At 32.3% G+C, this 17,162-nt stretch overlaps 1 protein-coding gene across 1 annotated transcript in view; it reads left to right on the top strand.

Annotated features, from left to right (window-relative positions):
- LRRIQ1 (leucine-rich repeats and IQ motif containing 1) overlaps window positions 1-16,260 on the top strand; it is a 112,901-nt gene extending 96,641 nt beyond the window's left edge. Inside the window, exons 25-26 of the mRNA XM_009584910.1 lie at window positions 1,077-1,197; window positions 16,121-16,260. Of these exons, the coding sequence (XP_009583205.1) occupies window positions 1,077-1,197; window positions 16,121-16,260 (261 nt within the window). The remainder of the gene's footprint in view (window positions 1-1,076; window positions 1,198-16,120) is intronic.
- Window positions 16,261-17,162: the final 902 nt, after the last annotated feature.

Here is a 17,162-nt window from a genome sequence, read left to right as displayed (position 1 = left end):
TTGTTTGTTTGTTTGTTTTTATAAAAAACGGACTCTACTCAGTTAGACACCTAGCTTCTGAAAGGATTTGGGGCTTTTCAGCCCAGATAGAGGAATGACTTCATCTGCCTCCTGGACTCCACTTCTGAATGTCCAGAATCTAGAAAATTTAAGTATGTCCTTATGTTCAGTCCAGCTGACTGGCTCTACACTGGGGATTTTGTAGATTGCTCTTCTGCAGTGTCTGATTTTTCCCCATCATTGTTACTGGCCCTCAGTATCTAGTCAACAGTATTGTTAGATGGCTGCTTTTGATGTTGAATAGCTTTTCATTGCAAGGAAGGGGAGTTCTGGTTGAGTAAATGTGAAGTCATTTCTGCAAAACTAACAATCTACCGTTTACAGTGTGTGGTATCTTCCAGGTCAGTATTTTTAACCTTTGCCCTACATGTTCCCAAAACAAGGACGCATTGCTAAAATGAAATATGATTTTCATTTCTATTATGCCATATTTATGTGCAGGTACATTGCCTCATGCAAAATGTATCACCATTGGATGTTAGAAGTTTATAATTAATATAATACTCTTACCTAAAGTATAATTAAAATGCTGTCTGATGGTTATGGTTAATTAGCAAAAAACTAAAAGATTAAATTACTTACTGGGCCCTTGGCTGATTGAACTGATACATGTCCTGGATAAAACATAAATATTGCAGAAAATAATCCAATATGACATCTCTGACATTCAACTGTAACTTAAATTATAGACTGGTTAGTAAATGATCTTAAGCTGTTTAAGGTTTCATCAGCCATCTGCAAGATTGATTTTCTTCAAAATTACTGTACTAAAATGTTTTCTTTTGTTGTTGCACTGACTCAGATCACAAACCACAGTTTTAAGATCGGCTCTTATTTACAGAAATGCTTTGACATAGTGCATTTGTTCAGCCTAGGCAACAATAAAGGATTGTGGTATCATTTTGAAGAAGGTTGTTTGACAGACCCTGTTTGTTTATTTGGGGTAATGTGAGCTGCATTCAGAAAATGTTATATTTTGTTTCATGATTGTGTACATTCTCTCCCACTGCTTCCAGGCAAGCCCTGTAAGCAGAGAAGACACGGATTTAGACCTTGTTTCCATGGCCAGTGGAAGTGCTTTGACTGAGAACAGAGAAAAAAATAAGCAGCCACACAGACACTCAGCAAGATCTTCAAGTAAGTTATGTTGTTTTTTTCAATATCAGTTTTAAAGATCACTTTAAAATGCTAGGTGGAATTGAGCATGCTTGGAATCCCTAATATCACATGCTACTTATCTTTCTATTTCTTTCTTACCTAAAACCTTTTCTTACGTTTTCTACAGTTCAGTTTAAAAACTGCATCATTAATATCAATAAACTTTCCTCTTGTGATTTTAACCCATGGGAAGTTCCCTGTGATGTATGCTAGGTCTTCCGATGACTGAGTTCTTAAAAGATTTTCTTTTCTCTAAATTATAAAACAGAGTGGGTTTTTTAATGTTCTCCTTTATTTTTTTTCCAAGAGAGATTTGAAAAATACATTTTGTTAACTGAATACCAGAACACATATCCTAATCAAGCCACAGATTTCTGTCATGTTGATTACCAATTATGCTGTAGTATATGCATCCTACTGAACTTACTATAGCTCAGTGGCAGAGGATCCTTTTGAAGCCTTTTATTTTTACCACTCTAATATCATACAAATTAAGAAAAGAATCTATATATAGAAAAAATGAAAAAAAAAAACCTTGAAAGTGATAAAATGGTAGCATTTTGTTTCGTGTTTTATTTTGTATAATATAACTGAAGAAGTTAATATATTTCTAATAATATGACACACTATATTTTGTCATTTGTGTACAATGTCTTTTCCAAATAAATAAAACTCCAAACCCCAAAAATGTACGTTACAGAAAATATATGCAGTATTAAATAACTTTGGCAAAATTATTGAAATTCCTAAAACTGTTTAAGTAGTGAGGTTTATTGAAATGCTTTATGTCAAAATAGAAATCAGGTTATTTCATAAATTATATGTAATTGCTGGATTTGCTTTTTTGATTATGTTTTCATATATACTGATTTTTCACTTTCAATGAAAAACATTACAATTCAAGAAAAACATGTAAAAATACTTGATATTTCTATTTTTCTGACATACTTTGTAAAGGCTTTAGAATAAAGATTTATTTACATTATATTAGTCCACCACAGGAAAAAAATAACAGAGAGTGCAGTTTGTCCCTGCTTATTCACTTGATTTACATTCCTAAAATTAGATTAGAAAAAATTTATCATCCTAGTCTACATTAATTGCATCCATGGAGAAAGAATATGATTCTTTCTCTCTGCCTGCCATCTTAGAAAAGAATGAATTGTGTCCTAAGTTTTCCTGTTTCTCTCCATTGGCTAGAGATGAAGCCCCACCATTTAAATTAGATGAGATTCCTAACTGCTAAGATCCTGAATTTAGGTGAGACAAGTCTAAACTACTGATGTCAATGGCAAAATTATCATTATATGCATATATTCAGAATAGAATGTATGCATATCTTGAATAATTGAGTTAAATAGTATACACTGCATTCATATTACTGTATAACTGCTGTCTAGATAGTAACCTACACTATATTGCCATCCAGAAAAATGAATAAGAATAAGCTCTTTCAACAAAGACAGGCATGTAGAACTTGCCTATGTTAGGAGCTTGGGAACAGTAAAGAAAAGAAATGTCATTGTATTATACCTTCAAAAAGAAGAGACTAGGAAAGGAGCAGGAAAGAGCAATCAACTGGCAGAGTCATAAGTATGAAAGACAGAGAGACAGTTTACAGTGTGGTAATATATATGTATTTTCATAAAATGCACATCTACTACAGCAAAATTACATGTTCATTGTCCTTTCAGTAGTCCAGGAACTAAGGGAAAAAAGGCCCAGGTCCTACGTCTTTCTACATACATTTCTGTATGTGCATCTATATGCATTTTTTCATTATGGATTTGAGAAATTAAATAGCAATGGTACATTCAATTGTAATGCATATTCTATATAAACCCAGACATTACTATTATCTTTGTACAATTTATATGTAGTATATAAGCATGTTTATTATATTAGTTCTGTTTGCCAAAGACTGTTGCTTTTCAACGATCGAAAATAAGTTATGAGCCCTGTGGTATCCTTAATGTGAAAACATTAAAAATTTGCCTTTATTTGTAATGTATTCAATATAAAATACTTTTCTTTTGTATTGTCTCCCTTGGTTTTGCTTTCTGAAATATTTAATGGAGAAGCCTAGAAACTGTTTTAGTGTTTTAGTAGGTGTATTCCTTTTGAGTTAACCTGCACTTGTATTACAGAAGAGCTTAGAAAAAATGCTGTGACCTTAGAGGTGTTGCCGTTTGAATAAATTGTTAAATCAATTTCTCGTACCATTTTTTCAGGAAAATTCAACCTCAGTTGTTTGACAAGCTTTAATTAATAAAATGTTACTAAGTTCACTTTGCAACATCCATAATCCTGGTTGTTGCTCAGAATTCTTTTTAAGTATTGGTAGGAAGTCTTCGGCAAACTGGCATACAACTGAGACACATGTTAGTATACATCAGAGATATTCGTTGGGGGTATCATATATGTTTCTTATATATAACTTGTAATTCAGTAATTATATCAATAAATTGTTGAGGTCCTCCAGGCTGAAAAGTGAGGTCTAAAAGTGCAGGATAAATGATTTTTAGGTATATTTACTCAAAAAAACCCTCAAATATATATGATACTGAAATAAAATGCATTTTATATGCTACCGGGACATGACTGTACATGAATGTTCATGTTTTTGTAAAGACAAAACATACAGTTCTTCAAACTTCTTATCCTTTAATTCAGAGGTTTTTTTAGAAAGGCTAAGTCAAGATTTTCAGAAATGTTTTGGGGAACTGCCCAACTTCAATGTACTTTTTGTAGATCTTATTTTCCAAAGGTAGGTTCTTAGAATTCCTGGTTAAAGAATTTTAAGGTTTTTATCACCCAAATTTACTATTTTTTTCTGAAAAAGCTGGATAGGGTAGATTAATCCTAAACTAACTTAATTCTGTTCCTTGACAAAACAAAATGAATTAAGGAATAAAGGAAATGCTGTGGACATAGTATATCTCAGTTTAAGGAAAGCATTTGTGCACTTAAAGTGTTTGATGTGGTTGCATGTTGTATGTTCAAAGGGATAATTGACTATGCATTAAATTCACCCAGTATTAAAAAAAAAAAGAGGTAAAAAATACGTATAACCCAAAGAAAGAGTAGCAATTGTTCAGTTAGACTAGTTAGTTATCTATCTAATTTAGGACCTTGCCTCTATTGATGGCCAGTATGTTATGTTCTCAAACATACTGCTTTATATTCCTTCCAGAAATCAGTTATTTCTATATGCTCCCCAGTAACTAATTTTTCTTTTCTATTTCTTGAGGTATTTTTTTTGAGTGGGGTTTTTTTTTATGTCCATTCTTGTCTGACCACTGCTAAGATCTTAATCTCTGTCATACCTAGTGCCAATATGTTGCAGAAGTAGGTGTGTTAGAATAGCTTTTGCTGATTATATTTTCTGCCTTTCAATTTCACATAAACTTACCTTGTTTTTGTAAAAAAGGACAGAAAAAAAAGTTCTTTTTCCCTGATGTATAATTTCTCTGTAATACACATATATGAGCCATGACGGTTAGTGGCTTACAGTTGGAGTTATGCAAGATTCAGGTATCAGTCCTACACTTACTGGTATTTTTATTAACTCCATAAATATTGGTGTGAATTGCTGGTTATATTTTTTTTAATACTTTCCTGAACACTGGTAGTGTAGTCAGCACTAAGTTGCAAGATGGGCACAGAAATATTTTGCAAGAATTAAAAGTTAAGTAATTATTTTTTTATACCTAGCTGGACAGGATGAATTTTTTTATACTAATGTCCAGTTTGTGAGTAGGCTATGACAATCATCAGCTCCATTCTGTCATCCCAATCTGGTTCTGGCCAACCAGTGTTGGACCTTTAGATGAGTCTCATATGTATTTACATTGTCTACCTATCATCACAATTTTTTTTTTTCTCTGCAAATCTTAAACTTTATTTTCATTGTACTTCTTGTCTTGTGAACTGCAATCTTTTGACAGCGGTTTCCAGAAGCACCAGAATTTGAAAGTGGAATGCAATGAGAACGTGCCTCTAATTGTTATTTAAAATACTGCCCAGAATTCTTAATTCTTCTCTTCCCTGAATTCTAGTCTTTCAGGGAGCCTCTGATATCAGTAAAACACTGCTTTCTAGGAAAAAAAAAATTTAAAAATTTGAACCTGGATCTTGTCATTCCTTAATCACTCCTAGTTCAAAAAATGGCCCATATATACTCTCTCCACTACAAAACATTTATCAATTTAATTTCTCAGATAAATTCAAACTTTACCATTCTGTTATTCAGTGAAATTAAATTAATGAAGTTTAATAATGCCTTTCTTACAGTGGAAAGACTTCAAACTCAAATTGAAAAAAACCAAACACAGTAACTTTTATTTCACTTTCCTTTTTACATCTTTCTCTCAATGCTTATTTTTCCTCTCGACAGAACCCTCACCTTGATTTTTTTGCCTTCCTTTCTTTTGATAATGAGAGTCCTTAGAAAGTCTTCAACTTTGTTTTAAGCAGTGTATGGTGCAGCTTCACTTTTTAAAAAATTCCTGCTTTTCCGCTCCTTTCTCCTTAGCATTAGTATTGTCTGTGTATTCTAGTTCCATAACTGCTGTCTTTCATTTAGGATTTGTAAACTCCCTGTGTGCAGTAAACATCTCATTTTTAAGGTCTCTCTTCATGCCTTTACTCATATTTTACTGAGTGGTTTCTGGTGTTTTTTTTTATTTTTTCCTTCTTTCTTTTTTTCTTTTTTTTTTTTTTCCTTATGCAGTCTGAATTAGAAGTTTGCCATGTTATAGAAATTGAGTAAGAAACATCTTAGAAACGTGGGATCAAATATGAAGGTACTTATTTAGTAGCTGTTTCAATTTCTTGTCATTTACCTGCTTAGTAGACTTCCTAGAAGATAATGGTAAAATTTATGCTTTCTCCATAGAAATTTGTAGAAATGCTGTAAATTTATAGAGGATATTTACAGTACAAATTACTTCTTATCATCAGCAAAATGTTGAACCCAATTTACCTTAGAAATCACAACTGCTGCCACAATTTTAGGAAAAAAGCTGTCTCTTCTGTAAGCCACATCTGGTTATATGACCACATGAATGTTAGCGGACAAGCCTTTTGTCCAATAAAAGATAGTGACATGATTCTGTACTATTAACATTTTTGTGCTCAGAAAATGAAGGTATAAAATGGATGAGAAAGGGTTCTACAGTTCTGAAGTGATTAAAAAAAATTTACTAGGCTTTGATACCACCATACATTAATGCATAGCATATATTTACATGGTCAGAGGAAAACAGTTAGAAACTAATTAAAACTATGTTATAGGCTGAAAGAATGCAAAATAGCCTCAATCTAGAAACCCTGAGACATGTTAGAATAGAAAGGTACCTAGGCAAAAACCCATGCAGAGAAATGGGATAATTTAGCAGTGGCACAACCCTATATGAATTTGAAGTTCTTCAATGACTTCCAAACAAGAACTCACTCATATCCTGCAAACTTACGGTGCAGGTAGATGAAGCTCCTAATCTTAATATTGTGTCAGTCCAAATTTTTCATCTGACATTGATGCTTTCTTTTAAATAATCAGTGAGAAAAATCACTGTATTAGAAATTAATAAATCAGTACAATACTCTTCATATTTTAAACATACTTCAGTATACTGAACTTTACTTGGTGCCCTATATGTGAAAATACACAGCACAACGGAACTTGTTCACGTGCAGACTTAGATACTAAAACCTACTTTTCTGTGTATGTTAAATATATGGTGCTGATAGGATACATTTTATCCACATGAGAGAAAGTATTTTACTGAAGATTCAAGAGTTTGGGCTTTTTTTTTCCTGTTCTGTCACTAGCCTGTTAGTTGATATTAGGAATGTAATTTTGAATCTATATACATCAATTTTCCTATCTGGAGAAATAACAATCATGATATATACCATCCTTGTATGATGTTTATGTATCTGCTGATGAAAGGATGATAGCATCATTATGTTTAACTGTTAGGAAAGGGAAGGGGCCTCCTCCTCATTTGTGAACTGGATAAACTATTTGGAAGCTGCCATGTCAACAAAGGAGTAATGTTACAGATGGATATACACAGGTACAGCCATGCAAACAACAAACTAGTTACAGTATGGTGACAAAATCAAGGGATATGTCAAATGGTGGAATGATTAATTCACAAAATAAAGATAATTGGTGACAATGTAGGTCTAACTCTCATTCTTTCAGAGTTTCTTAAATTCACTAACTGATTTTTTTTCTTAACTGGGGAGATGTTGTGTGGAGTAACAATAAAAGTGCAGTAGTCCTTCAAGAAACATTATTAAAAATTCAATGAACAGTTTATAATGACAAAACTAGGAAAAATCAGGTATGTACCATGAATTTCGTTCCAGTATAGATATAAATCCTGTGTTTGGAAGTGAAGTAAATCAGCATAGGTGTCACTGTTTATGTGTGCAGAGAGCTATTTATCTTAATATTGTCTGCTTGAGAAGAAAGCATCTCTCAAAAATGCACATAAAACCATGAAGGTAAAAGTGAATTTCTGAGGTGAAATCCTGGCTTAATCAAAGCCAGTAAGCCAGATTTCAGTACGATACATGTATCTAATACACAATGCAAAAAACTTCAAATTTTTACTGTTTTTTTTCCTATTCACAGATATAATATCTGAGTATTTCCCTGTTCTTGCAGTATGCAATCATAATAACTTTTTTTAAAAAAAAAATTTAAGGAAACACACATGTAGGCCTGGCTTATCAATATAATTCCATTGATTTCCATGCCCAAGTGTTTTAAAAATTCGACTAGTGGTGTGATTAAGAACAAAATCTGGACCAGGAAAGTACTTGTGTATAATTTTGCATAATGAGAATACTCATGCATGCAAATTTGACATATTCTGCGGGATCAGAACTTTTTTCTGTTTGTTAAACACAGCTGAAAGATACTGCTTTCCTAACAATTTGAAATTATTATGGAGATGCATATATATTTTTCTATGTATTAGTTAACTATCGAACAGCACATACCTAATCTTTTTGAACAGACTACAGAATGATAATATACAAGATGCTGCTTAATTCACTTTGAGGTTACATATTTTAAAAATGACCTAAATGCAGATTTTAAAAGGCACTTAGAACTTGCTTTCATTAAATTTAGCAGGCTAGGGAGAAAAATGATACATTATCTCATGTAATTTCATCATCTGTGTTTTGAATTATGAAAATAATTCAAGAACTATGTATTACAGATACACAGAGGCATTTCCTAAATTTTAAGTGGTTAATTTTACAGCCTGATAGTCTTTTAGTAGAGTTTGGGGATTCTTGGCAGCAGGGGGGGGAACCATTAGACCCACCACAGGGATTTCTGTCATATGATATGAGTAAATAATAACAATTTTAGGTTTCCTTTGCTGTGGGATATTTGTCAAGTAGAAAATATTTCTCAAGTCATTGCACAGAAGGACCTTGTAATGAATGTTGGGCTACTACAGAGTTGTTGCATTGGATGGCAAAGATGTGTCTATAGATTTTTTCCCCAAGACAATATTTCTATCCTTGTTTTTTCCTTCTAATTTTTCATTAGCTGATTTTTCCACACTTGCGTTCCCTAATCCTTTCTTTTACTACGAACAATTCTTGTTTCTGCTCCTCCAACTTCTTATTCCAGCATAAGCTTCCTCTTCAATCCACTTTTAGGCTTCCTTTCCACAGTCGCCATTGAGTCTTGGGCTTGTTTCCATAGATCCTTGTCTGATTACCTTTTTCCTCTCTCTCTCTAGTCCCTTTTGCATCCAGGTATTCCTTGCCAGTATTCCTCAGATTCATCATCTCCTAGTTTAAATCTCCTCCAAATTTGGCCTGATTTAGTGTACTGTTTAGGCAGATCTTGAGTCCAGACTCCTAATCTACTTATTCTCTGTATCCTTTCTTATCACCTTTATTTTCACTTCTTTTAGTTATGTAAGTTTTGAGAGTTAGGGCCCATCTAGTGCCCCTTAATCCATCTTCTTTATTCTCACTCAGTTCCCCCTTGCCAATTCACATCTTTCTTCTTCCCCATGTTTTCTCTTTGCTCTCAGCATCAGTCTATTTGTCAAGTCATTCTAGTCTCTTGTGCCAGTTATGTCAGGGTATTGTTTGCCAAGTTAGCCTTAGTTTCTCTCACCTTAACTCCAAGTCAGTCTAATTTCTCTCTCAGGTTTTAATTCCAGCCCTCTGCCTCTTCTCTCAGTCTCCTTCCTATAGCAGCTTTGGTTCTTATCCTCTCCATGGTTTCTGTAGCTAGGCTCCGTCTGCCACGGAGAACATGAAACAAGCAGGCTCTTAAGTTTCCTGACCTAGCATGATCTTCAACATTATTTTTAGGAATAGTCGTGCTTAGCTCTGCGTAACATCATGGTAAAGTGCGTTTCCATGCTGACTGATATTTTAGGGAATATAGCCAAAAAAATCAAGAATGTCTCCTCCGATCATGTAGAAACTTCAATTTGTATATACTTGATCCAAATTTGGACAGATCCTTAAAGCAAGGCTCTGTTACTTGGCCGACTTCAAGTCCCCTCTGCAAAGGGCAACATAAATATTTCACATACTTTCTTAGAAGTGACCGACCTTTCAGAAAACTTTGGCCAAAGGCAGATACTCAGTATGTAAAATTTCATCCTAAATGGTCAAAATTGGGGAAATAGATAAGAAACTAAAAAGCAAAAGAAATACCGGGCTTTAACAACCAATGGTGCTAAAAGTCCTGTTTGTGGTTAGGAAAATGTTATATTTTACAGGAACATTTTTTGAGCATTATGTTTATTATGTTATTTATTTTAAGTGTGTAAAATGGCAATTAATAAATGTTTATAACTTATTCTTGTAAATGCTTATCTATGTGAATTCCTTCATGTGACTGAGTCACATTTTAGAGTTCAGATTATTCAAGTATGTAATTGTCAGCATGATCTGGTTAGAACAGGATCAATGTTTGATAAACAAAGATATTTAAGTTCATTGTTTCTATAAAATTTTAAGATTAGTCTCTAGTCCTACCAGCTTGAAGTCAAGGAGATTTACAAACAAAATTAATTATTTGCTTTTAAAAAAATAAATTAATCATGAGTATGTTTTATCTTCAAATCTCCATATGGAAGGGAGATATATCTTTACATATTATGTGGGATTTTGTGTAAGATGCTCCTGAGGCTTCTCAATGCTATTCAAATATAAGTGTGAAATACAAAAATATAATGTAAAATTGCAATACAATAAATATATTTTTGTTTTGATGTTAATAATGCACATAAAAATTTTTTTTTCATCCGACTTCAGTATTACCATAAGTAACAATATTAAAAAGTAACTTTTCTGAGGTTGTAGCGTTTTTTTTTGAACCTAGCTTCTTTCCAGAGCTTAAATTGATGTAAACGCTTTGCTGCTAAGGATTCGTTCTGGTCACTTTCATTAAAATGTTGAAGTTTTTTCTCCATGCCTTCTTATGCTGTATTTGCTCTTAAGTAATACAATATGGTAAGGACTTTGAAATAAATTATATCTCCAGACACACAATGTTAGGTGGATCGATAAATGCCCTATGACGTCTACTATACATCATAAAATTTCTATCATAACCTCTTTAACAAAGCTTTTCTTCTTGGACACCAAGAATTTCATTCAAAGCATTTTACATATTGCATTACTTATCAAAACAGAGGATATGTAAACCTTGACATTTGTTAAAAGACCCAGGCTTTAACCAAAAAAGACCAGAACAAATCAATAGCAGAAAACAGATTAAACAACAGAAAAGTGACTGCTTAGAAATAGAAGCATGTTAACTTAACCCAAGACAAGCTTTCAGCACATACTCAAAAGAAATGGTTATTTGATATATACAGGCACCTGGAAATCTCTCAGACTATACTGGAGCTTCATATAGTCAAATATTACAATTCAATGAAAGTACAGTAAATAACTGTTACAGCCTGTCTTCCAAAGCCTAGTTTGGGATAGGAGAAATTAAATTGCTTTTCTTGGCTAAGATTTTGTTCCCATATGAATGGGTATTAGAATAACTGTATATCATGTTAAATTATACTTAATACACTTGCCAGGTCCTATTTAGTTCTAGTACCAGTAATGGTAAAAATTATTATTATTATTATGGTTGTCAAAAATATCAGTACTTTATAGAGTAAAACCAATGTAATAGTTCTAATTTATACTTAGTAAAGATACTTATATATGGGCTTGAAACAATGTGAATCTTTCTGTTGTTGCTTTTGGGTAAGGCCCGCCACAAATACACTCATGGAACGTAACATGAAAATAAAGTATTATTATCATGCTTACAATTATTCATAAATCACAAATACACATGTGCATACCTCTGTGTGTATGTATGCATACTAATGAAAGATATGCCTTACAGTTCTCTTTATATTTACAGCAAAATATGACTTTAAATGTCACTTTTTATTTTACCAATCAAAAAGTTCTGATAATAGTAATTTTATTCACTCATAAATGCTAATATGTGAACCATTCATTTGCAAGACACATTGCAGTTTAGGCAAAAATGGAGGTATTGCAAATCCAAGCTTGCTGTAAAAACTGTTCACATCATTAGTAATGCTGTAAGAGAAAGCTCTAAGCTCTCTCAAAAAAACCTATTGAGGTGTAAAGTAAGACTTTCAAATAAAGTACACCCTGAAGAACAGTTAAAGGATCTCACAGAGATTTTTAATCTTTCCATAATACCTGAATATCTGACCTTGCAGCACTTCAGGTGTATGCTTGGTAGAACATTTAAAAAAATGCAAAGTTTTCATTTGCTATCAATCAATTGATTTCTGGTAAATCTTTGCTTTATTTTTCTGTACATTGAGCTAAGTATCCTCCCCACTTTTTATTATTTTCTCTGCTTTTCTTAAAATAAAATATCTCATAAGGCAGTAAAATTGCACAACTTCCCCTGAGCAGGTATAAATGTATAAATGTATTTACGTCTGAGTAGAAGAAGCAAAGCACAATAAATATAAGTGAAACAAATATAATAAGAATTCAGTTATCTATTCATTTTAATATGGTTGGTTGGTTGGTTTGTTTGTTTGTTTAGAAAAAACAAGGCTGTATTTTTAAGGAACATTTCTAGGTTCAGTCTCTTAATTCAAAGTGACATTGTCATCCCTTACCAGATTCTCTTGTCTTCCCTCATCCCGTTGATCTAGACAAAATTCTAACCATTTGCTAATGAAGCTGTCTGCATTGAATGTTTCTGAAGGAAAAAATTGCCTGTTTGAATAATGTAGAATCAGAAAACCTGTTGTAAACACGGGTATTGACAACAAAATAACTGAGTTTTAGTTTTAATTTATATGTAATATTTTTACTTCTCGCAAGACTCTACCTAGATGCTTACTTCATACTTAAGTACAAAGGTGCTCTTAATTCACCACAAGAGTGTTCATATCTAGATTCTCACTGAAATAGCAAAAGACATGAATTAAAAATAAGCATAGTAATTTGTGGGCACATGTATGATAAATCAGGTAAGTCCTATATTTGCAATGCATTTCATTCCTATATTTTCATTTTTCTTTCTGTTTGTTCTTGCATTAAACTCTAGGAGAAAGAACTGCAATAAAAACCTTTCTCATATTTGACTAATACTTTCATTGTAAATGAGGTGTTTCTTTGTTTTATGACACAATTTTTCAATCATAATTAATATCTAAGCCACTATAAGTATAATGTCTGAGAATTAGGTGTAATATGAAGAGGATTAAGCAAACTTCACTACGCTTATATGCCGGTCTGACTCATATCTGTGTTTGAGAATTCTTCTTCAGGGAATAGTCTGTTGGATCTCTATGCCAGTTCTGTCTTTCATCACTCCAGTTAGACCGATAACTGGAACAGCAGTGCTGATAATAATACCCATCTCTTAGTACTAGTTAATAGATATCAAAAGTGTTTTGTCAGAAGAGCAAGCATAATTGTGCCCATTTCAAAGATGGGAAGATAGGACATACAAAGGGAGTGATTTACAGTGATTTACAACAAATGTCTTGTGGATATTTCATTCTAAATTAGTTGATCATTCCCTTCAATGGTTTTCTTTTATTTGGCTGAAAGTGCTGAGAACTGTGTGAAGGATGGAAAGAAAGAATACAGAGTAGTTTATGCTTTCATTCAGTTTGTCTAAACAGTAAAGTTTAAAGCAGACCCTAGGAAATCTAGCCAGCACTTCAGGCTAGATAAAGAAAAAGCGAGCTGTGACTGTCAGACTTTGGGATAGCCTCTGATTTGTTAAATCTGCATTCAAGGGAGCAGAGACTCTACACTTTTAGAGTATCTGGGATTTTGCTGAGGAAGTTATCCTGCTCTGTTACTGAGGGTCTACAAATCTTGAGCTATGATTCTCACAGACATCTAAAACATTGTTTTGTCAGACAGCTTATATGCACTCAAGATTAGTAAATTATTACATTTTACTCACAAAATATTGGACTACTCTACCCTCTAAACAATGTATAAATCAGTTACAATTTAAAAAATTGTGAACTTTTGACTCTGAAGTTTTGACAAGCACAATTCATGCTATGACAGATATGGCTGTTATTCTGCCAAAATAAAAAGGTATATTAGTAATTTCTGAAGACTTTTCACAAGTTTCTTGTAGCAAATTGCAGCAAGTCTTTGGGGATTTTTTTATGGAATACTACTATACATTTCATATTAATGGAAGGACAATATATCCCTTCCAATGAATTGCATATTGTTATAAGTGGAAAGCCAGAAAACCTACATTTACAGATTTCTGAAATCCATCGTGAAAATAATATTTAGCAGTACAGACAGGTTCATAAACAAGTAAGATTGTTAGTCAAGAAATAATCCATATTAGGCAATTAGGATGTGGTTGACTTCCTGTTTTGCTACATTGACTCTATCATTTTTAAACTAATCTTCAAATTTATTAATGATGTTTTTGTTCTGGCATTTGTATTTATTCTGTTTTTAAAATAATGTAATAAAAAATACTTGTTTTGTCAAAATACAGAAATAAATAACTGGTATGTCTAGTTTACCTTTATCATTGATACAACCTTGAAAATGAATGCATAAGAAGGTCAGTCTTGAGCATAATTTAGCCCCAAACTTCTTTTCCAGTCTAAACATGCAATAGCTATCCCCCCCCCCTTTTTTTTTAACAAAGAACATATTCTTGTCTTAATTCTTTTTGTTGTTTAACAATGTTTGCAACTTCAGAAAACATGTCTTTAAATGAAAGAAGGGATGCAATTTTTTTTAATATTATTACCATGTTAGATTTATTTTGAAGTTTCACTAAATTAACCACTCAATTTACTAATTTGAGGTTTTCAGCCTTCAGTGAATACGTTATGGTTCCCAGTCAAAAGAATTAATGGAAAGTTTACTGCTTGATTAAATAACTTTATTCTTTGCTCTTTAACAAAAGCCTTTCTGCACCAGAGATATCTGCTACCATTTGAGGTGTTAAATAAAAAGATCCAAAGGCAAGGAAACTGGGAATCTTGTAAAGGCAAGACATTAGTATTTTAAATCTTAATCACGTATGCCTAGAGTAAGTTGTACATTTTAAGAAAAAAAAAAAACAATTTACTTCATCTGTAGAGCCATAAGAACACAAATGGAGATCATGATAAAAATACTTGAAAGCTCTTGATTGCAAAAAGAGAGAACTATTTAGTAAGATACATTTACAATAATTTAAAACTTCATTAAAAAGGGAACTGTAGGCTGGGAAAAGCTCCTGACATTTAGATCTAGCAGACTACAGAAAAGCATCCATGAGAAAACAAAGAAGTTCTTACTGTTTGAAATTTATTACGATGTTGTATATATTAGTAGATAGAATTATATTCAGTCATATGATTTAAGTTTCTTTTAATTTTTTGAGACTATTTGTTGTGAGAAATGTAATTTTGCTATTAAAAAGTACTAAGAAGTTAAGTTAAAATACCAAAAATACTTACTAAAAATATGTAGTTAGTAATTTTTTCCTTTGATAGGTGGCAAAAAGATGTTTGTAAACTTTTTATTTGGTAAGCTAAGATAGCATGCTAATTTTTTACATATATGTTTATATATATTTAAAAAACTGCTGTACTGTGAACATCGTATCATTCTCTTGCAAAGTTTGAGCTGTCTTCCACAGATGCTTCCTTCCTTACAGTTGTCTAAGAAACATATTTCCATCTGTAAATTTTTGATTTGTGTAAAATAAATATCATACTTTTGGTCAGGTCTACTGGTTATTTTATTTAAATAATTGTCTTAAGTATTTTGTAGAAACTATAGTCTAAATTACTCAAGCGTCTATATGCATGACAATGAAAGTGATAATTTCACATATTTTTATGTGTGCTTAAACTTGCTGTGGCACCATTCAGCATCAAAGTTTAAGTATTCCTGCACTTTGAAAAAAGAAATCTCTCTTCTCTTTGGTCTAATATAGTAAAACAGTAACTTGTTAATTAGATATATCTTCTGAACTAGTTCTCCATCCACTTGAAGAATAAATGACATTACTAGTTTCTCTGTCAAAAGCATTGCTTATCTCTCTATATATCACTCTATATGTGTTTAAAATATGTTCAAAATGGACAGATAGTGATACTTTTAAAAATATGATAATTTTTTGTAGTAATTTTACTGTCTATTTTGATAAGGAGTTTTGTTTTTAAAAAAGTACTACCCTGTGAAAATACTTGTATTACTTTTAAAACAGTGGGCAATACATAATTATAAAAGTTGTGTGCTATCAAATTAGACATATTAATGTATATTATTATCTTAAAAAGAATATGATGCAGTGAAATTTAGGGAGTTTTGTTTGGTTTTTAATTTCACATGTCTGTTTATTGTTTAGAAAAGAATATGTCTACTCCAGAAAAATCATGTTTGGGTCCATCTCATAAAGAACGGATATCATTTCGAGACCATCCAGCACAGCTCAGCAGAGGATGGGGAGCAGGCAAAAAAAGGCAAAAGCTTAAAAATATTAGCTGAATATTGGAGATAATTTAACTAGTTGATTTAATCAAATATGGAGAGCATATGGAGAGCTGTTTCTTTTTAAGCCTGTGAATATCAATTTTTGGATTCTCATTTATTACCAATATAAACAGTTTCAGTTAACTACATTTGACATATTTTATTATACATGGTTACAGTGGTTTGGGTTTGGGTTTTTTTTGGTGTTTTATAGTATAAGTATATATATATAAAAGTATTTTATACCTGTCAGTAAGTTATCATAGTTTGTCTTTTCAATCGCTTATATGTTCATGTGGTGTAGAATGCAGAACTGATTATCCCTACAAGGTTTGTTGTATGGTGAATAAGTTTAGGCTTGCTTATAAGAACTGGTTGAGATGTGCAAATGTAATAATGGTTCACGCTCATGTCATGTATGTCACATATCAAAACACTGAATTCTCATTTTCTCACAAATAAAATACATGCCTTCAAACTGTGTTGTGAGCTATAACAGCCAGCAATGCCATTCTTAGAGAAGTCTGTTTAGAATATTTTACTGAAGCAGCAAAAATTCACAGCAACCTACAAATGGTGGGGATGCACTTATCTTTTTTTAGTAATATGAGGAGTCCTTTAGAGCTTTCATCCTGCACTATGGTCATAATATGATAAAGCAACCTGTTATAGTTGTATACTTTCAAGGACTTCTAACATTTTCCTAGAGGGTTAAAGAAAAAAATAAATTTACTAAGTTCTCATTTTGTTCTGGGGTAATGTAACATTACATCTACACAACACTGTTAACCCAACTTTATTTGTTCACGTAGCCAGACTCCTTTCAGACCCGGGTGTAAAAGTTTTGTGGTGCAAAGAGATCTAGAGAAAGAGAAGTAATACTATTTCAACTATTCATGGGTATCTAACTCATTACT

The sequence above is a fragment of the Fulmarus glacialis genome, unplaced genomic scaffold (assembly GCF_000690835.1).
Source record: "Fulmarus glacialis isolate BGI_N327 unplaced genomic scaffold, ASM69083v1 scaffold27270, whole genome shotgun sequence".
Classification (NCBI taxonomy): Eukaryota; Metazoa; Chordata; class Aves; order Procellariiformes; family Procellariidae; genus Fulmarus; species Fulmarus glacialis.
The sequence above is the reverse complement of the archived record's forward strand: the minus strand, read 5'-3'. Positions and strand labels throughout refer to the sequence as shown.